The sequence below is a fragment of the Pezoporus occidentalis genome, unplaced genomic scaffold (assembly GCF_034315485.1).
Source record: "Pezoporus occidentalis ecotype Australia unplaced genomic scaffold, CSIRO_AGI_Poc_V1 ctg2, whole genome shotgun sequence".
NCBI classification, from domain to species: domain Eukaryota; kingdom Metazoa; phylum Chordata; class Aves; order Psittaciformes; family Psittacidae; genus Pezoporus; species Pezoporus occidentalis.
In genome coordinates, this window is record NW_026913855.1 from 13477263 (window position 1) to 13503506 (window position 26244).

At 43.2% G+C, this 26244-nt stretch overlaps 2 protein-coding genes across 4 annotated transcripts in view; one reads left to right on the top strand and one right to left on the bottom strand.

The window, feature by feature from the left end:
• The first annotated feature begins 585 nt into the window (after positions 1-585).
• SMIM13 (small integral membrane protein 13) lies at positions 586-13069 on the top strand. The gene is made up of 2 exons (XM_062617888.1): positions 586-1059; positions 9638-13069. Exons 1-2 carry the CDS (start codon positions 984-986, stop codon positions 9829-9831), a joined length of 270 nt encoding a protein of 89 aa, XP_062473872.1. The 5' UTR covers positions 586-983; the 3' UTR covers positions 9832-13069.
• An 8234-nt stretch (positions 13070-21303) lies between these two features.
• NEDD9 (neural precursor cell expressed, developmentally down-regulated 9) overlaps positions 21304-26244 on the bottom strand; it is a 95811-nt gene continuing 90870 nt past the window's right edge. For all 3 annotated transcript variants that reach the window (XM_062617899.1, XM_062617898.1, XM_062617896.1), the window contains 3 exons: positions 24953-26176; positions 24535-24624; positions 21304-23163 (listed from right to left, as the gene is read on the bottom strand). In XM_062617899.1, coding sequence (XP_062473883.1) covers positions 22654-23163; positions 24535-24624; positions 24953-26176 — 1824 coding nt within the window. In that variant the 3' untranslated portion in view covers positions 21304-22653. The remainder of the gene's footprint in view (positions 23164-24534; positions 24625-24952; positions 26177-26244) is intronic.

Here is a 26244-nt window from a genome sequence, read left to right on the forward strand (position 1 = left end):
GTGTAAAAACACTGCCCCGGCTGAGGCCAGGTAGCTCTGCTGTCCCCCTCTAGATCAAAGCGGGGGAAGCAAGGGCGCCAATGACAACAGGCAGAAAGAGGAGCCGGTGACCAGGTTGCCCCTTCGTTATTAGACCTACACCACTGATCTAAATCACGGCACGGGGAAGCGATCAGTCCTAGTCTTAACCTCATTCGCACGGCTTCAGCCGCGGCATGTGTTCTACCACACCGGCTGCTCCCCTCCCGTTCCCTCCGCCGCACAAGGCAGCTACTGGCCGGGCAACCAACCAGCCCACCCTGCTTTCAAGCTCCGCCTGCCAGCGACGCCGGTTCTTCTCAGGCAGCGGCCCCATCGCTACAGCCGCGACAGAAACGAGAGGACGACCCCCGAGCAGCTACCGTCAACGACCCCTTCAGCCTCCCCTAGGGCGGGGGCGACGGCTGCCCTGGCCGTCAGTGGCGCGGAGCATGCCGGGACTTGTTGTCCTTGTTGGCGAGGGTGCCCGCCGGCTCCGGCAGCTGGGGAGGAAGGTGAACTGCAGCTCCCGGCATGCACTGCGCGCAACCGGTGTCACCGCTGGAAGTCCTGCCCCGTTCGCCGGCTGCAGCTCCTCACGGCGGGTCGTGAAGCGGTGGGAGGAGACAGGGCAGGTGTCACCGCCCCGCCGGCGCGTCCGGGGGCCTCAGCGATCCTCGCTGTCTCGGTTGGGCCGCGGAGCCGCTCTCTCCCTTCCCCGGGAGTAGCGGGCAGCGATGCGAGGCGCGGTCTCCTCTCCGTAGCCGCCGGCGGGTTTCTGCCCTCCGCTCAACCCTGCGGCGTGACCTGCCGAGGGGCCGGCCGTCCCTGGCGGCCCTCACGCAGGGCTGAGCGGCCCCTGACGGCCGCCGGTGGTGGCCGGCCCAGCCCAGGAAGGCGGCTGCTGCAGCGGGGAGGCATCTTGAGGAGGAGCCCCCGGTGTCGGCGGAGAGGATTCCGGCGCCATGTGGCAGAGCATCGGGCTGACCTTGCTGGTGATTGTGGCCACCCTGGCCTGCGTGCTGCTCTTCATGCTGTGCGGTGAGTTCCGCCCGCTCCCCTCGGCGGCGGGGGGCGAGGGAGTGTGGGAGGGCTGGCCTGGCTCTGGTGTACAGTGCTTGTGCCCCCTGCCTTCGCTCCCCGCCTTCTCAAATCTCTGGTGGTTCCTCTTTGCTCAGATTGACTGGAGGAAATGAAAGGGCACCGTGCCCCGGGGTGTGCAGGAACTCGCGTGGTTTGCAGCGCCCCCTTCTCTTTGTTTCCAAATAATTTTGAGCCTTGGAATGCCTCCAGAGTTTAATTCGGTCCCTAATCTGAAGCTGATAGGTTTTTGTTTTATGTGAACGGACTACTGAGCAGTCACTCCGTGCAGCTTGTACATATGTCTGACATGCCGGTGAATGGAAGAAGTAAACTTCTTGCTGGTACCCCTCAGCTTCTGACATCTGTTTGCTAGAATAGAATAGAGAGCAGCTCTCAGGAGTTATTCTTTTTTTCTTATGTGAATCCAAAACGTGTGTATATATATACGCATAGGTATGTATGTATAGAGAAGGGTTATTTAAATGGAAGGCAAAATTTGCATGTCTGGAGGTCTTGGAAGGAATCAGCAGTGTAGTGTATGCAGGTGTTGGGATCAATATGCAGAATTTTTTAACCCACTCCAAACCCGCCACCACCAAACTATGCTGTAGCTTATGGTGAAATGCCTGTGAGAGAAAAAGCAAATGCTAGGTGGATTGTAAGTGATTATTGAAAACCAAGGGAGCAAAGTGGAGTTAGCTGACGTCTAAAATTTAAAATGTGTTGTTAATTGTGGTCAGAATAGCAAAACACTGTGAAAAGGTTTTGCAATGTCAGAGGCAAAACGGGAGGTGAAATATGGTATTAACATGAATGGACTAATGCACATTAAAAGTGCAAAATGTATGCCCAATTAGTTTGTATGAGGGAATATAATGGCTTCAAACTGAGCTCTTAGTATCCCAAAGAAAGGATTAGCTGCAGTATTTGCAAGTACTTCTCCAAAATATTTGTTCAATGCTTTGTAGCAAGCAAATAGGCAAATCAAACAGTGCAAGTTTAAAGCAGAAAATTGCGACAGGATTCTACCACATGTCTGTGTCTCAGACAGTGCATTTTCTTGCTAGAATTTATTACCTTACAAAAAAAAAAAGGCCTAGTTTCTTTTTAAAAAGATAGGATTTCCAGCCTAAATGAGTCTATGATCACATAGCTGTCACCATAAAATGACTTTTGCATGGCAAAGCTGTAAACAGGTTAGGTTTGTCTAGCCTGGAAAACAGATGATTGGAGGAAAGGTAATGGTTATAGAGCTGAGAAAAGTTACAAGGGTGAACTGTAAATGGTTGTGCAACTTCATCATTACAGAGGAATCAGAGTATATGAAGTTAACTGATCAAGCAGCAGGCTTAAAGTTTTCTTTTACATAAGCGGGAAATAAATTGCAAGCTCATTAACAAAGAATATTTTGGTTTCTGAAACTTCTGTCATTTAAAGTTCATAGAAGAAGGGTCCATATCTTTAAGCTATAGAATAAATACTCAGGTAAGGAAGCTTCTGAAATATAGATAACTGGTCCTGTAAGGCTGTACGAGGGCCTGTTTCCCTGGTCTTGTGCTCTTTCCTGTGTGTCCTATACTGTCCATTGTTACAGAGCAAGCGGTTACCTAAGTGGCTATTTATTAAAGTTTCTGTATGCTCATTAGATTTGTCTGGCCACTTTTCCTGTTTTATAAGATGAAAGGTGGTTCTTAGTACTTCCTAGGTAGCTTATGTTTTTTAGGGTTTTTATGCTTTCAGACTGTGCATGTGAACTTTGTTTACTCCGTTGCTGAAAGTTTAAAATGATTTTGCTACATGCTGTTCAAAGCTGGAAATGAGGATAATTTCCTCCAGACCTTTCATCTTTTGTCTGTATGTGACAAGTAGAATTGAAATGCTAGGGTTCTCTAACTTTGCCTGCTAACCTAAACATCTCTCTAATGCTTTCTTGCTTAAAAAGGGAAAAAGTAACTAGTAAATGTCTTTTTAAAGGGTTTATAAATACTTAGCAACTTAAAGATCCATGTTGTACATTAAGCTTGGATTCCATGAATACTTTGTTTTGAATCCTTCATTGTGTTTTACTTTCAACAGCATCAGAGCTTGTAAAAAGATTGCTAAAAATCACCTAGATTTCAAAAGTACTGATCACAGGAAGCTGACATGTTCATTGTTTTTTTTTTGTGAGGATTAGAAGTGACTCAGTAGGATTTGATAATGACTTAGAGTATCAGTAATTATTTTTTCCACATACAGCATTTATTAATATTGGTACATGTCTAGTTCTTGTGCCATGATTATTAATAGAAAATATTCAAGGAAAACAGTGTCAAGACCACTACTAGAAAAAAATGAGTACAAGCTGCTTCCAATTCAACTGTTTATCTGTGCCAGGAATAGACAGTTTCTTATCCACCTGCTTACCTACTGGCTTCTATTCTTTACAGCCTGTTAGACTCCCAGGGAGACTGAGTGCTGGTACGACAGGATATGAATAAATGTCAGCCAGTGAGACATACAAATTAAAGGACAAACCTGACACAAGAATGGCTGGATATAATCCTGAGTAAGCTTGATCTGATGATAAGAATGTTTTACAGCCATCTGATGAGAAGCATTGAAACAGCCTCTTCAAAAGACTTACAAGATCAAAAGCTGTAAACATAAATTTTGCGTGGCTTTTAAAAGAACTTGTGCTGTGAATGCTTGCAGAGAACAGTAGACTTAAATACCCAGAAGGTGGCCTGTGATCATGTGGATTTCTGCTGCTTATCATATACGATGTGATAAGTGCTATCAAAACTTAAACAATGGGGGAAAAAAACTTTCATTTTTCTCAAGTGAAGAGACAAAATTCAAAGCACAAACTACCAGAACTTATTTGGACCAGTTCTTCAGCCATGTGAAAAGGAAAGGTTTATGCCCAAATTGGGCATTTATGCCTATAATAAAGAACTTTGCATAAATGACCTGATTTTCTTTCAGACACTTCTGGTTGCTTCTAACTGCTGCTTTCAATGTTAATGTGAATTTGCTTGGAAGGCTTACAGCTAACAACATCTCTATTTGTAAACTGATCACATCTGACATAGAAACCATTGAGGGGCTGTAAATACAGTATTATTTTTTTCTGTTTCAGTTTCTCTGTTAAAAGTGGGACTAAAGTAACTTGATGCCACTTTTTTAATTTACTTTTTCTGGCTTCTCTCTGGTAGTCTCATTGGTACCTCTGTGTATTCCATGTTCCTCTGCAGATGGAACTCACGCATAGTCAAGGACAAGGTAAAATACCAACCAAGATGAACTGAAGTACTGCTTACCGCTGTGTATTTGTTTTGTTTTCTTAATGTAGTAATGCGTGAAGCCATATGAAATTGCAGAAGTGCCTTCAGTGGAGCAGATGGAAGCGTTCATCTCATTTGGCAAGAGAGGCTAATGAGATGTGGTTTGAGGGAGGTGGCCTTAAAACAAAAAGCATGTAACTCATAAAATGCTGAGACAAATGTGTGGTTTGTTTCACAAGTCTGAATTAGTTGCAGATGGGAAAATATCTGAGTCCTAAATTCTACCTGAATAACTTTAATGCTTTGTTTAAACAGTTTTGTAACTATCATGAATGAGTGAACCTTGTAAACTACTTCAAAAGATGAGGAAGGGCATGCTTGATGAGACCAGCAATAAAAAGACAGTACCCTTTAATTTGAAGTTGAGTTTTGAAATGATTACAGATGGAAGATGAGCAGAGAGCTGAGTTTTCTTGCAATCAGTCAGCAAGCAGTACTTAGTAGTCTTGCATTAAATGGGACCAGGTTTAAGGAGCTGTGCAAAACCAGGCACCATATTGCTGATGTCTTCTGTTACTTCAGTGTCAGAGCAGTGGATGCTTCCATCAGTCTGATCATCTCCATAGCAAAGCTTTCTACTAGGGCAGTGTATTACCTACATCTTAAAAATGGCACAGCATCAAAGCGACTTGTCAGTGGTCACAGAAGACATCTGACATTCCTCAGAGTAGAGCCCTGTTCTCTCAAATCTCCGGTTAGCATCTGAAGCTCTGTGCTCCTTTTTTAAAGCTATAGCTGCTTAAGATTTTCTGTGATGGACACTTCATTTGAATAAAGGCAACATTCACCTTGGTGATAACCTAGTTCCAAATTAGTCCTCATGTGCTGGAGTAGTAACATCCTATTTTCAAATCAGCAGGGACACAGAGGTAAAATGATCTTGTAAAACTGCACAGAAAGTCCGTAGCAGGGTCAGCAATAGAAGCCAGATTTTCAGACTCTGTCTTGTGCCATTACTACATCACCTTTCCTCCTTGGTTTAATTTGTATTTCACAGAAGAAAAATCAGGTTGCTTTACCCCAACATTTCATATTAGCCCTGGGTTTTGTTTTGTTTGCTTTTCCTGATTCAAATTGAAAATGTATTCCAATAAAGAAAACCATGCGTTAGCTTTTGTATACAAGACAGTAATGTGAATGGAATACATGGACCTGAGACTTGTACCCCTCACTGTCTGAGGTGTATTAAGGCAGTTAGATCACTTTGCTTCTTTCCCCTTTACAAAGAACTAGGAGCTGGTGGAAAGTAACAGAAAAGGTAGCTTTTATGAAGCATAGTCAAATCATAAAATGTGTTTAACATCCTGATACTGCATAGATGTTACACAGTATGTATGAGTCAGTGAAAGAGGCTTTGACTCATGGTCCCATCTTCACAAACACATTGCAACATGATTTTATAAGAGGGGTTGACATACTGATGGAATAATGCCAAATGTGCCTTAAATATCTTTGGATGGCACCTGGCAGTGGTATTTTAAGTGACAGCGTGCCTCTCAGCTTTTAGTGAGTGCTAAACTCTGCAAGGCTGGGAGCTGCTGTTTTTTCTAAATGCAAAATACTGTCTGTCATAGACAGGATTTCACGACTTGCTCTGGATTCAAGTATCTGTTAGACCTAGAGCTGGAGCCCAGTCTTTAAATTGCCATGATGTACTGTGGGGTCTGGCTTGCCACTTTGAGTAGCAGTGTCTTTCACCAATTAATGTAGGAATATTGTATATTATAGTCTGCATGTTACCACTGCTTGTTTGCTGAAGCTGTATTGTGGGTATGCTGTTCAATTTCCACTGGTTCAATCAAGGAAAGGATGCTTTGAAAAGGTAAATCAAATGGCTAAAGAAAATACAGCAAACACTAGAAGACTGATTCAAATCAAGTATTTTGTGTGTGGTGAAGTTAAACCAGTAGGACTTCTTGGAGAACAGCTTACCTGAACAAAGTGGAAGCTTTTGAGATGGAAACCAGTGGGGTCAGTTACCTGTTCAGGAAGAGCTCTACAGCAAAAGAGCTGCAAAGCTAAACTGAGCTGTATACAGAAAAGAATGCGTGGAAATGTCCATTTTTCCTTTTTTTGGGTGTTTTTTTAATCGTGTCTTTTAAATTACTTAATAATTATTTTAAGTACACAATTATGTAACTTACAGTTCTTCAGTATGGCATGATGTTGGGTGTTACCGTTTTGCCATGTTCTTAAGAGGCTGAGAAATTAATGGAAAATGCAGTCTTCTGATTCAGAAGAAACTATGTACTGTGAATCTGCCTCCAGGCTTTATGTGTGGTTTTGTTTAGTGGTGTATTTAGTTGATATTGTTGCTGGAGAGAGTTTCTCTTACCCAGAATAACTTGTTCTTTCGTAGTCTGGTTATTTCCAAGGAAATTCTTACTTGCTTAGTAACAGTGAGGTGACAGGGAGTCTCAGCTGGAGAGGTAGTCTTAGCTTGATTCAGACAAGTGTATTTGTTTTGGGGATTTTTTTCTTAACTTTCCATCCAAGTTGGCACTGTAACTAGAGCAAGTGAGAAAAAGAAATCTTCTACTTTGATTACTTTATACCCAAGTATCTCTGCTACAGGCTGGGAAATCTTGTGAGGTTTTGAAACTCTTAATTTTCAAGCCTGGTTGCCCTCCCCCTATTACCGTTGGCTAAGCCTATTGTAATTTTCTTTTCAGTGCACTGCGTTGTGGTTCATTTCACCTGGCTGTTATCACTGGTGTGGTTGTTTGCCAGCTGTAACCAGTCATGTTGGCTGATTATTTGTACTGTCTTGTTTGTAGTCTTGAGCTAGAATGCTTTTAAGTCTGTTTGTGGCACTGGGTATTTTGGGTATGCAAACATGGAAAAAAAATAATGCTGCTTTTCTTAAGAGTATCTGCGAATGAACTGTGACATTCTTTAGTATTTCTCCCCTCACAGTAGTAATTCTGTGTGTTGAGTGGCCTTTTTGCAGTGATAGAGGAAGCATGTGGTCTGCTCTAGCCTAAACTAAAATACCTCCCTTAATGGGGTATTTATTTGTGCAAACTATATTCAAGTCATGCTTCTGTGAAGTGCTCTATAACTCTTTTGGGAAGGCCCTGAATATTTTTGGCTTGTTCTCCCTGCTCTGTGGTGTCCTCTGCAAGTGATGCGTCTGTTTCATAGTAATTGACTTTGCAGGTGGTTTTAATTAGGATTTTAAGCAATCAAAAACATGACCCCAGCAAAATAATTCATGGCTGGCAGTCTTCCCCCTGTATGCTTAAGTGGATTTAGTAGAATGTATCACATGCTTTCCATGCACTTCTAAGTCTAGTGTCTCAAATTTTGCATCCCTCAACAAATTGGGGAGTTGGAGATATTTTTAAATGCCTTGTAATATGACACATAGGTCTCACTTCCTTGCATGAGTCCTATGTTCACTTGAACTATTTTATGCATTTTCTTTCCCATGTGAACTAGCACGGCTTTTGGAAATTTGATTACTTTTAAGGATGCTTAGATCCATGAGAAGAATGAATTGGTTTATGGTCCTCAAAATGCAGAAGGAATTGAAGATCACAGAGATCTGAAATACCTCCCAGTGGAAGCAACTTTCAGAGTTGCAACTTCAATTTTTACATCTAGATCTGAAAGAAAAAAGATGCCAAACCCAGGCATCTGCCATTGAGGCTTTTTCTAGGTGCAGGGAGCTTTAATGCATTTATGAGACATCAGATTCAATTTGATCACAAATCTTGTAAAGTTTTAGGTGTTAATGGAAAAGGGAATATTTGGTAAGCATTAAAGATGGTCATATAAAAGCTTTCCTCCAACTTTCCTCAGCAGCAGTTAAGTTGCAGAACTAAAAAAGTCTGCAGGATGTGAAAACCATTCCAGGAGGGAGCGGAAGGGTGGGATCTTGTTTCTTCCTAAGCAGTGGCTTGCTCGAATTGGCATGACTGATTACAGAAGAAGCAGACAAATAGTGGTGCTGTGGTTACAGATATGCCACTTACTAGTCGTTCGTCCCCTTCCCTAGCACATCGGTGTTGTCCACACTCAGAAATCTGTTTCTGCTGATAGATGTGTAATTGGGAGGATGGGTTTCCCCAGCTCTGTGAAACAGGACTCTTACTCTTTGCATCTGTAGACAGAAGTCTGCTTGACAATGAAGGGCACCCAGTAATAGGGTTGAGATAGAAAGACCTTCTGAACTCTGTGCAAGACAGCTAGGTTCTGGGATTGCAAATGATGCTTAGATAGCATCTGTTTTCAAGTAGCTGTTTAAATTTTATTCTACTTAACTCTGTATTTTACAGAGAAGTTACATTTCTGTTCTATAAATGGTGAAACTTGACTGGGTGGTTAGAGGGAAGGGGATAACACTAATTCTCAGCTGGGTAAAACTCCAGTCTCTCTTGATGTAAATGCTTAGATAAGGGAGAGATCTTTTAAAAGGAAGATTTTGGTTTACGTTTAGGTATTATTTGTATCTGCTTTTTAAAGTTCCTTGGCTACCTCTTACATGAGAGAAGAGGAGCTGGATCTTAACTATTTTTCAAGAGAGATTTTAGCAACATGGCTATCCCAAACCTTTACTTGGGACCCAGAGTATTCTAGTGGTGGAGCAGAACATAAATTTACCAGAGAATGTTTATTTAATGGGATTTGGACATGGTGAGGGAACACCTTGAATTGGGGGTGCACGATCTTTTAGTGAACGTAAGGAAGACCTTGTGCATTTCAAAATAGGTTTTAATATAAAACATGGTATTAATTTCAAGATCTCCCCAAGTGTGCTTAATAGTGCTTACGTAATGCAGCTTTAAAAATGTGATTTTTTGGAACAATGTGTTTGCTGAGGGTAGAAAATCTAGTGCTGCCTTTTTACACTGTCTGTGTAATGAATCCTGAGTCCTTGTTTTAGGTGTAACCACGGAAGTTGCTTTTCTCCTGGCAGTTCTTTATCTGTGCAGTCATGATCACCCACCTACTGCTCCCTTTGGCAGTACAATTTGTCCAGAGCTTAAATGTTTGCTGCTGGATGAGGACAAACTATCAAATTGAATTGGTATTTACAGGACTGTAGAAAGGGTTTTGTGGGAGAGGTTTTGGGGTTGACACTTGGCAATTAGAAGATGGGAGCTGATAAAAGTTATTTTTCTCACTTTTCTGGTCTAGTTTGACTGAAAGCTGACTGTCAGTTTCTAGGGAGTAACTGAGCATTACCTTTTTTCTTTCTCCTGCAGGCTGGTACGTCGTCTGGCAATTGTTTTTGTCCAAATTCAAATTCCTGAGAGAATTAATAGGTGATACGGGGTCTCAGCAGGGAGACAACGAGCCTTCAGAGACTGAAGCTGACCAGGAGACTCCACCTTCACCTCTGAGAAGCAGACAGAAGTCTGCTCGGCAACGAAGGGCACCTACAGAAGACACAACCTAAAGTACTCTGTTCAACTTCTGACTAATTATGAATGGTTAAGCACCTCTGCACTGTGGTGTTCAGTGGTTTGATCTTACTGAAAAACTGACTTAAGAGGTAGCGTTAATACCTGTGGACCTTTACTTTTGAACTACCAACATAAGCTGCTTCGGCAGAGGTTCAGGGAGGGCTTCAGCAGTAAGTCGTAAAATACTGAAAGAAAGACGGGGTGGAGAGAAACCTCCATCAAAAAAGGCTGAACTGCTGTAGTTCCTGTCTCTGCACACAGGTTAAAAACAGGTCCTGGACCATAGGCTTAGCCTTTGCATTAGTCTGAGCATAGTGAGCATTTCAGAGTTGAAATGGTTTCTAAATTATTTTTTTTTCTTTACAGCACTGTAACTACATATAGTGAAATTGAGTTTTATTTCCTTAACTATATATGAATATATATTTTTTTCTTCAACCTTGAGAATGCATGTGAATTTGAAAAACAGTTGAAAGGATATCCTGCTTTAGAAAGTATTCTAAAGTGAGATTTTAATTATGTTCTTATATAAAAAGTATAAATGAAATATGAAAAATCAATATTAGATGCACATGGTTTGGAGGTTTTTATTATCTCCCTTTTAAAAAGAAAGGAATCAGGTGGTAAGACCTGTTTTCTTGGTTTTGGCATAAGAAGGGTAACAGGTTAAACAGTCTTGCTAGGTCTGTTTTTCCTGAACCTTTTACTCTAAGTCCAACTTATGTTGGAGAGGGGAAGGTGCCTAGGTTATGTACTCACTACATAATATTCTGAAGTATCGTCTTTGGGCTTTGAATACTAAGCACTTCTCTAGTTCACTTTGTACACCTTTACATCAGGTACATGATACCTGACATAACTTCTTTCCTGGAACCAGTTAAGGCATTCTGACCAGTTTGGTGGACATCACTGTAGCACTTTGATAGTGTTATAGGAATGAATTTGGTACCTCAGGTTTGCTGGAGGACTTACTGATTTACTTTTTTTTTACTGGTAGTAAGCAGTTGCTCCTGTTTCTTTGAGAATGAGTTATATGGCTATTTTGACGTCACACTTCAGAACGAACAGCTTCACTTCTGTTTATCTAGCAGCTCTGAAGACTGATGCGTGAGATCTGTGGGAAGAGGAGGAACATGCATGTACCACCTCTGATATATGTGTGTGTGTGAGAGAGAGAGAACTACCAATAGGTCTTGCCATGAATAGATCCAGTTTTCTCTTAAAGCTTGGGTATGTGGTAGTGTTTGCATCATTGCCCCCTGTTTCAAAACTTAAACAGGACTACAAAATTGGTCTTGTACTTCCAGCTGTTAAGAAGTTTAAACATATTACTTCCAAACTGGTGGTTTGGTTTAGTTATGTGGCTAAAAGCAGCAACATTTAGCTTTTCATCAGATAGGCCTACATCTGGGAAAAGAGCACTCTTTTAGTGCCTTTATGTTTTGTGAATACTGTTCAAAAGCTAATGAGAGCATTCACTTTATAAAATTATTTGGATGTTTTCAGTATTAAAATATATAAGATCAACCCTGACCTTCCTCTGAAGCCTGAAAGTCTGCTTTGTTTACTAGCATGTGCATACAAGCATGCTTTATGTTACAGGGTTACATTTTCAAGCATGATTAAGCAGTGCTATGCACATATCCTCAAAACACATATAGGAGTATTGATAGTCTCCTTCCTCTATCATGTCTGCTGGCAAGGGAATGCCTAATGATGCTGCTTGTATTTAGTAAAATCGATTAGTAAATTTTAATTAGTAAAAATGAGCAAAAGCAATCGGATTCTATTTCCAGCTGCTTCCAGTCACTTGCCTTGCACAACTTAATGTCACAATATTCTTGCGTCTCTACATCTTGTTACATGATGAGACTTAACAGTTTAGCAGTGCTAACCAATTGCTGGTACATTTTCTTAAGAAACATCTTTAGCATCTTTGTCTTGGGCTTTGCTAATATAGGCTTACAAATAAAGATATTTTTTTTGTACTGACGTGTAGGGTATTGACACTCCACTGCACTTCACTTTTACCTAGAGTTTAGTGCACAGAAGATGGCAAAAGACTGATTCGTGCATGTAGTATCCCCAGCTGAGATGTAAGTAAAGGTTAACTCAGTCTCTGCTTCTAGTAGCTGTGAAGAAATGTGAAGTTACAGCAATATACATACCGAGTCAGGGTAGCTCTAAAGGCACAAGAATCTAGACTCTGGAGCATGACAATGAAGGAAAAATCCATGCAGGTTTGAGTGCTGGCATTGATCAAATATGCAATAAGATGGATGTGGAAACCTCTGGGTAGCTCATCTGCTCTAGCCAAACAACTCCCTTTTCCCTTCTTTGCTGTATGTAGATGTACATTTCACTCCCCAAAGTTATTTTCAGTCTCTTTTATTCTTTTTTTTTTTGTTAAACAGCTAATGCTGTTTTTTTAAATCTTGCTGTGACATAGCTGCCAGGGACGCTGTCTGCCTAGTGTATAACTTTAATGATCCTATTAGTATCAGGCAAAAGGTTTATATTGCGTGGTTTGGAAGAATTTTGCAATGCTGATATCTTCTGTCAATGCATATTTTTTCCTGAAGGAGTCTGTAGTCAAATATCTGTACAGGGTGCTTCATGTGCAAACCTGTAAAAGCGAAGCTGTGTGTGAAAGTGTACTCGTGATAAGACCTGGGTTCTGATTGCTGGCAGTCCAGTATACTCATGTCTTTGAATCAATTTTTTACCAGTGTACTTCTGAAATGTTACTGGTGGGTAAGCACTTAAGTTTGAATTGACCCATTCAAGTCTGAAACCTGATGAAGGCAACAGGTTACACAGTTGGTCTTGTTTTGTTTAGTAGGATCTAGTTTAAAAACTGTTTATTGCCTTATTGTTGCAGCCATTCTCTTGAATGTATTTTGGGTTCTTATTTTAAATATAGTCATATCACCTTTGTTGCAGGGGCTGTGTAACTTTGAATAAGCAGTAATTACCTATGTTGTATGTGACAGTGCTGCACTTGTGAGCAACTTGCTGCTTAATATCAGGTTTTACACTGAACTAGACCTGTGTATGTACTTCTCTTTCATCTGGAAATGATTGGCACAAAGAATGTGTTCAACGTGGTCATTTGCTTGTTCAGTGTTACAATACTGTACCTAAAGCTTCTGTGGTTGTCTGTTTTCATTGTTAACTGTTCTCTTAACTGACTGCACAAATGAAAAATAAAGTAACCAGACTTGATACAAATATTTTGAGTGGTTTTCTGACTTCTTTTTAAGCGGGGTAAGATTTTTTGGAGTAAGCCTGTAGAGTAAGACTTCTTGTTTGAGCATGTAACACTACAAGAGACTTGTCAACAGTCTAGCTGGTGTAATACCTACAGATTACTTCATTAGAAAGGGCTGGTTAGCGACTCTTCTAGAGCAGTTGTTATTACAGGTGTGTGTTCTGCCATATCCTTGAAGGTTGTCACCCGTTGTGTTTGTGATGCACCTCCCTCTGCTAGCAGTTTGTGTCTGCTGCCACAGGGATTCATCCTGAATGCTGGCAGTGTCCTTGAACTCGAAAGGGTAAAAAGAAGGTATTCTGTATGAGAGAGCTGTGGCCTGAGAGGTATTTACCTGTGAATTCCTGGTGCCCGGGGCTGTGTGCTGCACAATTCCTGCATCTGGCTTCTACCCTCACCCCATTGAAACTTCAGCCTTCTATGCAGATGACTGCAGAGCTTGCAAGTAGGAAGGTACATGTAACCTGTGTCCTCGGAACCACTGTAGAGGAGGATAGCTTGCTGTAAGTCACATCAATTTCCTCTCCTCTGTGCCAGAGTATTTTAACTTCTTGTGTGGGGAGTTGAAAGCTTCCTCTCAGCAAATACGTGTGTGTTAACAAATAACACCAGTTCTGGCTTGAACTACTGGGGCTACGTTATGGGTTTTTATTTCAGTCAGTCTTGAACTTTCTAGCACAGTGCCCTGCTGCTTACTTAAGGACCTAATCAGGAGCCTTCTGTTGTTCTGAGAACTTCCTGCTCGTTTTGAGTTAATCGCAGTTCCTGTGTTTCAGATCAGCCCTTCGGTGCCAGCTGACCATCTGTTAGCTTTGTCCTGTTTAAACATGTCAGGCAACATCCTTGCCCCGGCAGAATGTGTCAGAATACATCTCTTGCACACCATTCATTTCCAACATGAGTGGTTTTGTCTTTTGATAATGTAAAGAGTTGCTACCCTCAAGTTCCGTGAGACACTGCTTTGAGAATGTTCTAGAGGACACATGAGATACCACCTAGGGATCTGAGCAGTTGTGAGAGGGCTGAGCTTGGTGCTGCAAGGCACAAATGGGTGGCTCTTAGCTCAGGCACACCAGGTCTGCAGCATCGATTGTGTTTTTCCAACGCTGAAACCCCCTGAAGCCGTCTTGCTGTTGTGGCTGGACAGCACCACATCTGTGGTGACTTCTGACCCTGGCACAACCTCACCTTTGTCCTTCCAGGAACAGGGCTGTTCTGATCGACCTCTGCTGCTGGTGGGGTGCAGGCACGTTCGCAAACACCCAGCGCAGGTACTGCTTCCATGTGGGAAAATGCTCATCCTTCCTCCAGAGCAGTGGAGGGGCATGCCAAGGGGCTGGGAATTTCACTTTGTGGCTCTGAGTTGCAGGTCTTCTACTGACCTTCTGTTTTGGCCTCTTTATTTTCCAGAATCACAAGGTTTAATGATTGTGACATTTAAGTATTAGCAATGACACTGCAGCCTTCATTTTTACACTTTCCAAAGGATTCTCATACTGAGGGCAGACTTGATTTCACTTTTCCTTGTCCCTGCTTCCAGGATGTCCTCATGTTTCTCCTGAATTCTGGAGTGATGTCATGGATGGGGAAAGCACTTTTTCCCAGTCTGGCTGCTTAAAGAGGTGAATTTCTCACAGTACAGATCCAGTCTGAAACCCTGGGAAGTTTCAGTATCAAAGTTGGGTACGAAGGCATCGTTGGGGCTGGCTTGTCACCACTAGATGGCACGGGCCTGCAAGCTTTGCGGGTAGAAGCCCGCTTTGAAGGAGGAAAGTGGACGGCCCATCGGGGCCAGTGCGGATGACCTGCTTTGCGACTCCTTGCCGCAGGGTTACAAACACACTAACATTGTGAAGAGCAGCTTCAGAAATGGGTTGGTTTTGTGATTTTCGTCTTTTAGGTGGGTTTTTGTTTGGGTTTGCTTTTTTTTTTTTTTTTTCTGATGGAGATATTCATGGGCAAACCCCAAGTTCACAGGGTAGTAAGAGATATAGGCAAGGCAGTATTTCCTAACAGGTGAAATGATTGTGAGCAATAGGAAGAGTCGGGTGTGTGAGTTTACCCTGAATGTGCACATCTGCCCCTGTTGAGTATGAAGCTGTGTGCACCATGGCCTGATCCAATGGGGCAGCTCTTACCTTCTTAGACATTGGCAGGCTGATAGAGATGTGAAAAGCTAATTAGCTCCTACTTGTGCAAAAGGTAGTGCTTAGGAAGCCTTTTTTTCCCTCCCTTTTAATTTGTGTTAAAATGCCAGGGCTAGAGGCTTATCAGGCCTGGAGGACACACTGCTGTGTGCATTGAGTGGGCTTTAAAAATAGATGCATCTCAGCTGGTGATGGGGTCACAGCTGTTGCTTTTCTGTGCATAAAGCTTGTGGTAAAGAAGCAGTCTTGTGGAATGAGAGCTTGTTGAATTGTTCTTCTGGTTCCTTGTCATACGCTTTCCTCCTGGGAATCCATGGATGCTTTCAGGTAGAAAACGCTATATTTCACTTCACTACTTGGTTGGTTTTGTTTCTAAGGATGTGAAACTGAGCAATGTTCACAGGGCATGGAGATTTTGTTCTCCGTTGCCTTGCCTGGAAGAAGAGATTGGCGTTTTCTGCCGAAGTTATTCCTCGTTCAATTGATTGGATCAGTTGCTCCAAAAGCTTTGTTGGGTTTGCTGTGGAAGAGATGCCACACGCTCCTGTGCTATTGGCCTACTGTAGGACTCCAAATAGAAAAAGGTATCTATAGCTCTGTCCCTCTGACAAGTAGCTGATGAGATGTAATGACTCCACGTGAAGTACATGAATTGTGCAGTTTATCCCTATGACAGCACAGTCTGGGGCAGGTTAATCTGCTGGAACACTGGTCAACTGCAGGTAATGGTCTGGTATTATTGTGCTGGTCTGAAAGCAGGTGCGCTTTGTTTTCTCCGACAGCAGTGCAGTTGATTTGTGGTACAGGAGCAGCTTGGGAGTATCTTGTCTAGTCAACTGCTCCGGATGTGCAATTACTTACTTAGCTCTGCATCTGACTCTTCCTGTAAATGAGTGTTTGAAACTGCATATTATGTTTTTCCAGCAAGGCAGGGATGTATATGGGATTGCTTTTTGGGAGGGAGCTAAACATCTGCTGAGCAACCGTATTTGTGACTCAAATACCACATCTGCCTGATTTTCCTGTCCTGACTCCTGTGTTTCTCTGCCCTCTCACAAGGATGGACAACCCAACTCAGAAATACCTTCAGGGTGGGAGCTCCTAAGTAAGCCCTCTGTAACGAACTGGGCTCTCTGCTGCTGTGAGCCCAGAGCTGGTAAGAGAACTGCTGGGAGAATGGAGGCACAGAGATGTGAGCTACCTCTGTGCTTTTCCCTGGCACAGAGCACGTTTTGGTCAATGGGACTTCAGAGTCAGGTCTGATCCCATAGCCTGGGAAGTGGCTGGACTGGGAGGATTCAGCTTGGATGTGGGCTGTGACATTCGTAGGCTCAGGCTTCAGCACTGCTTTGGCTTGCTGAATGAACCCTTGGGACCAGTGCTTTGATGGTACCAATACCATCTTCAAGCTTGATAGACTAAGAGGAGTCCATGAGTTTCTAAGGTGCTTTAGTGTTCTGGCTGTGACCTGAACCATGTATGTGGCCACACCAAGTTTCAGGAGGCAGGTGTTAGGGTCTGGGGATAGGATTAATCATCCTCAAAATTTAGGAGGCTATGATATGGTTATTTGCAGTTGAGCTACTTGTCTTGGTTGCTCATGAAGACCTAAGGAGACCTAATTGTTGGAGCCTAGAGAGGGTTTATTGCATCCTAAAGTAGACTTGATCATATGACTTGGTCTCTATTCAGTTTGAAAGGGACCCTGAAGATATCTTGTATGATGTCTTGTTAGGTAGGCACGAGCAATTGCATCTGGGGTGTCTCACACTGGGAGCAGAGATGGGCTAATCCAACACAGAGCACCTGTGGGCATCACCCTCCTCATGGAGAAGAAATAAGCATTTTCATTTGTGTATCTCGGTTTCTTCAGCAGCTTTGCTCCTCAGATGGAGCTGTGTTTCTGTGTAATGCCCACGTTTGTGGGATGTGTGGATTTCCACCTTAACTTCTCAGTGTGCAGAGGCAGCTCCACACCTACTGCTGCTGGAGGATGGAAATGGTGGGTCCTGCATCCTGATGAGATGCAGCCCTGCTCTAGGAATGTTCTTTTGGTCATTGTAGCACTGCCTACAAAAGTGATGTTGGTTGGCAGCAGGGCTGTGCTCATTCCTTAAGTAAATCTGCAAGTGGACAACCGAAAGCTGTGTCTTGGGCAGTGGGGCCTGAAAATAATGGCAGGTCAATCACTGCCGAGCACATGTGCTTGTTCTCATTTATCAAAAAATAATTTACTTTGAAAGGCAAGTCAACTTCCCCCATTGTGGAGTGCACACCAATCACAGGTACCTGTTTCCAGCTCAAATTGCCTCCTGAGATCAAAGGTGGGTGGGCTGCTCCTACCATCCTTCATAAAAACAAAACACAGGGTGAAAACACAGTAGAAGTCCATTCATGTTCATGGGCACTCACCATTGTGGCTTTTTATCTTTGAGCTTAGCTGGGAATAAAGGCGGACTTCAATCACTGCGCAGGGAAATGCCCTGGAGCCTTCTAGCTGCACAAAAAGTTTGAAAATATACTTTGATTCCTTTCTGCAAGACCATCTAAAGCCTGAGAAGGCTTTTATCTGCTCTTTCCCATTCTCTCTGCTCTCCTGTTTCAGCCTTATTGCTTGTCCTTCACTATAACCTTCATTTAACTATGCTTAAGTCTGCCTTTATATAAATAGCAGGTGCTTTTGGGACACTGTTACTGCGCTGTTACTGTGCTTTCCTGGTTGGCAACGGTTTGTGTAGCCCTGGCTGCAATGTTCAGCAAGATAAAGCTAGCAAAGTAGGAAGCTATGAAGTGCCTCTTGGACTTGGTTTCCTGCAGCTCTGATCACTGCTTCTGTAATTAAGGGAAATTATAGGGAAGGAGAAAGAAGTCCCCCTGATCTCAGGGGACAAGCCTCCCATCACCAGCAAGGTTGTAACACCCCTCCGTTGGCTGGTGAAGCTGATGCCCCATGGGTGTGAGTGTGCATGGAACCAGGGAATTGTGGTTTTTATTTGGGCCTGTGGTATGTGCAACCTTCTGGGAGCCCACTGTGTGCGGAGGTGGCTGCGGCTGCTTGTGCTGCATCGCTGAGGGAGTGCATTGCGGAAGTGCTGAGCTTTATATATCATCCCTAGAGCTGATGCTTTGGGCTCCCCCGTTCTGTTTGTGCTGTAGTCAGCCTGATCTGTCGAATTGCTGCTTGGACAGAAAAAGGTGCCATCTCTTGGTGCTCAGCAGAGGAAAATAAACCCCTGTAAGGCAGGCAGTACATACACTGAATCCATTGCAGCTGCAGTTCTGTGGGTGCAGGTTTCCCAGGCACGGGGCTTTGCATGGGAACTCATGCAGAGGTCAGCAGCAACAAGGCAGACTCCTGCAAGGAACTCTGACTTGATGGACTTTGCTTGTGGGGGTGCAGGGCTGAGGGTAAATACTCAGGGAGGTGTAGAAACAAGAAAGCAAACAGCAGGTCCGTTCTTGGTTAAACCTAGCGTGATGCTGTCTGCTGAAAAGAGAACTGAAGAACAAACTCCTGTGAGGAGGTTACTATTGCAAGTTAAACCCCAGGAGAGGTGGGAAAGTCACATTCCTCTCAGCATTGCCTCTCTGAGCATTTCACTTCTGCTCAGAAACCTACAGTAACTGTGAGCCAAGACCATGTTGAGGTGGAGACATGGGTTTATTGGGAGGCCCAAGGAGCTTTTGTTGCCTCACTTCTTGCCTTGGAACTGCCAACTCCTGGTTTTCTGCCGCCATGCCAGGCTAAAGAGGATGGCTCTGCAACAGACATCAGTGTTCATGCTCAGCTATTCCCTAATGGTTTGACCTGAAATTTTACTGGTGAAGCACTGGCACAGGTTGCCCAGAGAAGCTGTGGCTGCCCCATCCCTGGCAGTGTTCAAGGCCAGGTTGGACAGGGCTTTGAGCAACCTGGTCTATTGGAAGGTGTCCCTGCCCATGGCAGGGGGTTGGAACTGAATGCGCTTTAAGGTCCCTTCCAACCCAAACCATTCTGTGATTCTGTGAAACTTTCCTTGCTGATCCTTTGCTCTGGGAGGCCATCCTCAATTGGTCCTAGCCACTGACCTGGAAGGTGATGGGATGAAAAGCACGCTGCTCTGAAGCCAGCAGCTCCCCAGAGGCAATGCCATGGGAAGGTGTCTCCTCTGAGGTCGGGCTGCTGACTGTCTGGAGTAGGGATCCAAGCATGGTCACATTTGCCATTAGTGAGGCAGACTTCCACATCAGACAGTCATTTCACACTGGCCATCGACTTGGCTGCCAAACAGCAGCAGCTTCTTGGCAACTGCATAGGGACACTGTGGCTCAGGAAGGGGAGCAAAGAGGCTCTGGTTTTTCTTCTAAATCGTTTTGAGTGTCCAGTCCCTGCTTTGTTGTTAGCTGACCTTTTTAAATTTAGCAGAGGAATAAACAAAGCACTTTCAGGAAGCAGCCCTGCATCACCAGCTGCCCCCTTGGTACACACAAACCAAACCAGGCACATTGCTCTCAAGGCTTGCTCTGTACATAACTCCCCAGCAGGACTGTCTTTTACAGCAGCTGAGAACTGGCCTAAGCATGGAGCCAGTCCCAGCCTCTTTTTCTGCTCTTTGCAAACCCAGGGTGTTCAACAGGAGGTAGGGCAGTGCCTTGGCAACAGTGAAATGGGACAGTAACTGATGGGAAATGCTCTGTGAACCTTGAATGCTTGGCTGTTTTGGATGGAACCCACTCCCAGATAATGCTCAACTTGACATGTAGTAGAAGAGAGGTGCTCACAGCATTGGGAAGGAGGGGAGGATAGCTACACTAAGTAAAGTTGTTCTACTGGTTCCCTTGTGGATCATGGCTTCCCCAGTAAATGCTGGAGTCGGGGAGCAGGCCATACTGCATGGACAGTCACATCCATGTCCTGCCACCCCACCTTCTCGAGGGACTATGTTGAGAGGAATTGCCCCGTTCACCTCAAGGACCAATGCTGATGATATGGTGAGGAGGTCTGGGATACAGCAGGAACAGACGCTGGCAATGGGGCAGAAGCGTAGACACTGATGACTGTATTTCAGACTTGACCCCTTGTGTATCTGAGTTGGATAAATGCTTCAACTGCTTCTTCTAGACAGGCAGAGAAACTGTCTGTCCCCTCCTCTCATATCCTCAAGTTCCCATTTCACCCTATAAGCAGTGATCACTGCAAAGACAGAAAGTGAACCCCTCATTTTAGAATGGCTTTGATAATATTGCTGCTTGCTAATACTTCCTTTTAATATGCTTAGAGAACTCTGAAAACAAGAAAAAATAAGACCAAGTGTTACCTTTTTTATATAAAAAGCTAGTCATTTAATCATTTTAAAATGACTCTCTACAAGACAACAAACTGTAATACAGGCTTGCAATAAAGGTTCTCCTTTTGAAAGCACAAACTATCAACATAACCACTAAGCTTCAAAACACTTTTTCACTTTCTAATAATACACAGTGAAAAAAAAACAAACAATGGATAAAGAAATCCAAAAGAATCCCAAACAATACTAGTACAAAACAGGTTCAGGTAGATTGCTTTTTGGCAACTGGCTATCGGTTACCATTAGCATAACTGCACTTTCTAGATGTTACACCATAGCCAGGCACTGGAGCCGATTCTGGGCCAGCTGAGGTTGTGCTGGCTCCTGCTGCCCTTCCAGGAATGTTGGGCAGACTCTAGAAGTGTGACATTAAGATCGCTAAGAACAGTCTTCGCTCTGAAACAATACATTAAGGCTGCAAGATTTCATATGCTGCTGAAATGGTTTTGTTATGTAAGACAACCAGTCCTGTTTCAGTAAGGCACGTGTTCGGATACAAACTAGGAAGTGAGAAGTTAGGCCAAAATGCCTGTTCTTGAGGTGCCACCAGTGATCCATTTGCTGATGTGAATGCTCAGAATACATCAATGTGGGACTATCTTGAATTACTCAAGGAGTGTAGTGTTTCTGCTTTAAAAATGCCAGAATCACCTGGAATTTACCTGAGCTATTGAAGCTTCTAGTCTGAGGGCCATGGGTAAATGGCATTCTGATTTATTCTTAAGGGGTTCACAAAAGGCAGCTGAGACAAATAAGCCTACGTGTGTTTTGGAGCAGCCAGCATACATGACATTTCTAATGCAGTCTACCAATCTGCTAACAATTTTTAAGGGTTTAAATTGAAAATTACTGCGTGGGATTGTGTGTACTTACTGATGGAATGGCCCCATTAAAACAGAGGTCATTTTTAGCAACAGTGTAGTGCAGAAGGATCAGCACCTATGCAACAGAATTTGGGGTGAAAAAAAGCACCTAATAGCTGAATGGAAGTCTGAATTCCAACAGATGCAACTAATTCCCAAGAATGTGTCCTACAAAAATAAGTGCTATTTCTTCATTACATTGTATATATGCTATAGAGATGCTTACCTGTTATTTCAAATCAAGCTGTTTTCTTTCCATAGGAATTACATTTTGTATGTTAATCCCTCTGGAAGGGACTAGTATTTTGAGACGTTGCTCATCTGCAGCCTCAAAGATGAGATGAGTCCAATGGATTCTGGGATGCTTTTAGGATAACTCTTGAGTCCGTGAACAGTAAGGCTTTTGAGCCTGTTAAATCTAATTGCCAATGCAAGGACATATAAGGTAAACATGTATGAATTTACCTTGCTGGGAATCCATCCACTTTTTGAAATCCCATGTTGCAGTTATTAGAAACAGTGAAATTTGAATGCTGTAAGATACTAAATATATATGATTCTGCCTTCCTCCTTAGAAGGTTCTGTTTCTTACATGGCCTAAAAAAGCTTTTCTTCAAAATGCTGTATGCCATGCTTGGAGTGTTGCTTTTTGCAGTTGTGCATATATGCCAGTCAGAATGATTGAATGCGGTACAGTGACAGCAAGAGGAGAGTTAAATTTCATGGCATTAACCTATAGAAAGTAACTTCTAAGAAGGGAACAGAGTTCTATGAGAACCATTACACTTGCTTCGTGGATTGGTACAAGTAGGTTTCACAACCAAGTCCATGTGCCAAAATCAAGACGGAATGAAACAAGAGGAGTGCAGCATCCAGTTAACAAATATACTGAGGAAACAGGCAGTATATACAAAAGATGCATGCTGCTTACCCGACACATAATCTTTAAGGTGCTTAACTGATGTTTTAGGGAACACAGCAACATATACATATATGCAGTGTATACAAATCTAAATGTGTATTAGAAACATAATACAGAACCAGATACACTCCCAGATCCCTGATTTCATTAAATTCTCTAACACGTAAGAATGTATTTAAAATATTCCATTAATAAAATCTAAAAAAATAAATGATAACATTTACACAAAAATAGCTCCAGTTTGCTCTTCTGTTCTGCTGCTCACGGACTGGGCTCTACAGAGTCTTATAAGGATGCCATTTGGACCAGCGAGAGTTTGAACAACTGTGCGTGACGCGACAGCTCTGTCACTTGGTCCACCATCTTCTGCAGGGCTGCTGTGCTGGGGTAATGCAAGGCAGCCGTCTTGGTAGCCAGAACCACACTCCTCAGCAGTTCACACAGCTGATTGCTGGAGTTCATCACTTTGTTGCGTATGTCCTGAGTCGTCACTTGCCTCGTGAGCATGTCCCCAATGAACACAAGTTTGTGAGCGCTCAAAATGACAAATTTGCTGTGAGCCACGAAGATCCGGGGGGGCTGAGAAGTGTTGATGCAACTGAAAAAGGCATCGATGGCATTTAGGAGGGAGTTGAAGTGAGTCTCACATTGGTCAGAATAGAACAAAAGCAGCTGGCTGTCACAGGAGGTGGCAGCACTGTTTGCAGTTTGGAGAGCTTGAGGTGGCTTCCATTTTGAGATGTCATTCTCTACTGGCTTTGTGATCTCTTGCTCCAGACGCTGAAACTGATTGATCTGAAAGGCAAATTAAAAATTCTCCTCAGAGAATATTCACATAAGATGTTGTGTTACGTATTACAGTTTCACCTTATGCCTCGGGGTACTCCTGGGTATCCTAGACTGACCTGTGATAAATAAAAAGTAGTATTATGTTTTCTAAGATCTTTTATTTTGGAGAGTGAGGGGTAATCAAGCACTCTGGTTACCATAAATCCAAACACACAGAGTTCAGATGAGAAAAAACATCTAAAATACTCTATTTGCATAAGAAACCCCAAAGCACAAAGCCTCATGAATTTACAGGCTGCTGCTCACTTGGAATGTTCTGAAATCACAAGTGAGAGAGATGGATCCAAGTGGCAACAACTCCTACACAATCTTTAAAAAGCTGCCATCTCTGTGGGATTTTGAGATGACAAACATTTAACTCTCACCTCTGCATTGCTTGTACAATTTTCTGCCATAAGACATGGCAAAAACGTTATTGAAGAATTAATACGAGGGCAATGTGATAGCTCTCAATCTCACATGACCTACTTTTTGGCATTTATGTTAAGCACAGTATTTAAGTTGATGCTACTGATGTTCACTGAACAGATGTGCAGGCATATTCAGCACGTGTATGCAGTGTGGTGCAGTGATAAAGGCACTGGATTGCAGGTCAAGAAAGCCATGTTCTCCAGCTGGCTTTGTGACTGACCCACTGTGAGACATTGCAGAAGTCTGTTTCTCCTCTGTGGTAAACCTTTAAGACATAGAATGCCTTTTATTATATGTATGCACTGGGCCCACCACAGTGGTGCATTGTATAAAAAATAGTCTCTTAAATTGAGATGGCTGGAAATTGTTTTTAAGGGGAAGGCTTATACCTGCCACAAGAAATGTTTTAAACAGAGAGCTGTGTCTGTGCTTACACTCAATTACGAAGTGGCAAAAAGGAAATGACGCGGGCAGAGATACTGATCTGCAGAATGGCTACTCTGGGGTTAATACTTAAGATTTCTTTGCCATAAGGAATTGTTGACACAGATGCACAGGGCCAGGAAGGTGCTAAAATCTTGATGCTCACCATTTCCCATTTGGAGCATGACAGTGCATGTCCTTGTCCTTTGTGTTGATGATCCATTAATGGTAGAGCCTGACAGGCACAAATTCCACTTCGAAAGAAACTAACCAGGAGCTGCTGTTTAGTCAAGGCCTAATACCTGCCATCTTCACAGTCTAGCACCTGGGACTTTCCAACTGCATGTGCTGGCACTCATACACACCTCACAGCCATGATGCTCACTGCTAAGGGAAGGGCCCCTCCTGCTTTACTTGACCATTACTCCTTATGTGCAAGGAACACTGCATTTTAAAGTTGTTATTGCACTCAAGCAAACATACCTGATGGTGCTCAAGCTCCATCTTGCTCTGCTTCATGATATTTTCCTTTTCCAGCAGCTCCTTCTGTTGCCTTTCAAACTCTTCTTTCCCCTGTTTTGCATAACATAAAACACTATTAAATCAAAACCGCTCCTGAGCTAAATGGCAACTCATAGGTCAAATAACAGGCTTCTTTGTATTGGCTTTTTCACTGTTAGTGCACTACTATGAGTTCAAAGAAAAGGATTGTGTGGCAGAGAAAAAGGCTATCACTATCATGTATACAACAGTCTTACCTGTGAGGAAGTGTTTGCCTTGCTGAAACTACTTTTCAATATTCATTAGCATGACAATCTGATTGCTACTTTCCTGCAAACACAGGAAAGCACAGACAACTCTGAGCTGACCTTGTGCAGAACATGACATTAGGTTTACCCACCTGCAGGTGAACATAATCGTAGTCATCCATCCAGCTCTTTTCTGAGCTCTCACTGGTAGTATTGTGAGGGTGCTGACCTTTATTCAGGAGTGGAGGAAGGGAAGTGCAGTGGTTCTGTGCTTTTTCTCCATGACGCTGCATATGAGGATTATCATAAACATAGTCAGGAATGTTTGTGATACTCTCTGGTATGTTTTTGAAACGTGAGCTGCTCAGTGCCTGTTTGAAGAGCATCTCTGCATTGACACTGATGGTAGTGGTCAGTTGCTTGGCATCGTCTGGGACTGTCCTCGCCACCATTACAAACCGATCCAAGTCATCACACTTGCTCTGCAGCCTGTTGACAGCTAGAACATTCAAAGACCAGTTGTAGCTGTTCAAGTCGTGACTGGTTTGGGTAAGGATCTGGTGAGAGTCCTCCAGCCTTTGCACCTCCCTCCTCATTTTGTTAAGGAGGCTGAACTCGGACAGGCAGGAAGCATTTGCTGCTGATCCTTTTGCAAACTGGAGGTACTCCAACAGCGACTGCTCTACCTTATCCACAGCGGTGTGGATTTCATTGATGTGTTTCTCCATATACCCGTAAGATCGCCAGTCTGCTGTCACAAAAACCATAAGGTTATTGACAGCTGTCTCCACCATCTGCTGGAGACAATAAAGCCTCTCTATAGCAGTGTCTGGATCAAGGATTAATCTTTTGTCCTGTGCAGTTGATGCTGAGAAAGAAGAGTCTTTTGATGTTGTTGAAGATGTGGACATGTTACTCCTTGTGCTTCCTGTGCTGGAGAAAGACAACCTATTTATTCCATCAGTCACATCCTGTAAGCCTTTAGTGTCTTGGAGGACTGGTGGTGGCACATCATATACACCTTCTCTTCCTTCTGAGATGAGACTTTCATTGAGTCCTGTCTGTTGTCCTGGGAATGCAACTCCCCTTGGGGTATCATAAACATCTTTTTGAGGTGCAATTTGCTGCCCAAGAAAATGGTTTTGATGGTTCATAGGGATGTCATAAACACCATGTTTCTGTGGCACTCCATCCGACAATAAAAGGCTCTCAGGAGGAAATTTATTAAGTTCTTTTCCAGTTGCTTTGGTGATGGGAGGAGGAATATCATATACTCCTTCTGGTCTTGCACTGTGGCCCACTGCAGATGAAAAATCCTGCACATTTTCCCTCAGGCCTGCATCGTCTCGGCATGCAGATGGATGTGTTCCATAGACCTGACTCACAGAAAGCAAACCATGAAACCTTTGGCTAGAATAGTAAAGTATTTTACATCTTCCATATG

Bases quoted from the DNA above. Each gene is read 5' to 3' on its own strand.
- SMIM13 (XM_062617888.1), top strand. From the start codon at position 984: ATGTGGCAGAGCATCGGGCTGACCTTGCTGGTGATTGTGGCCACCCTG. The intron at 1,060-9,637 runs GTGAGTTCCGCC...TTTCTCCTGCAG, and splicing joins GCTGCTCTTCATGCTGTGCG to GCTGGTACGTCGTCTGGCAA.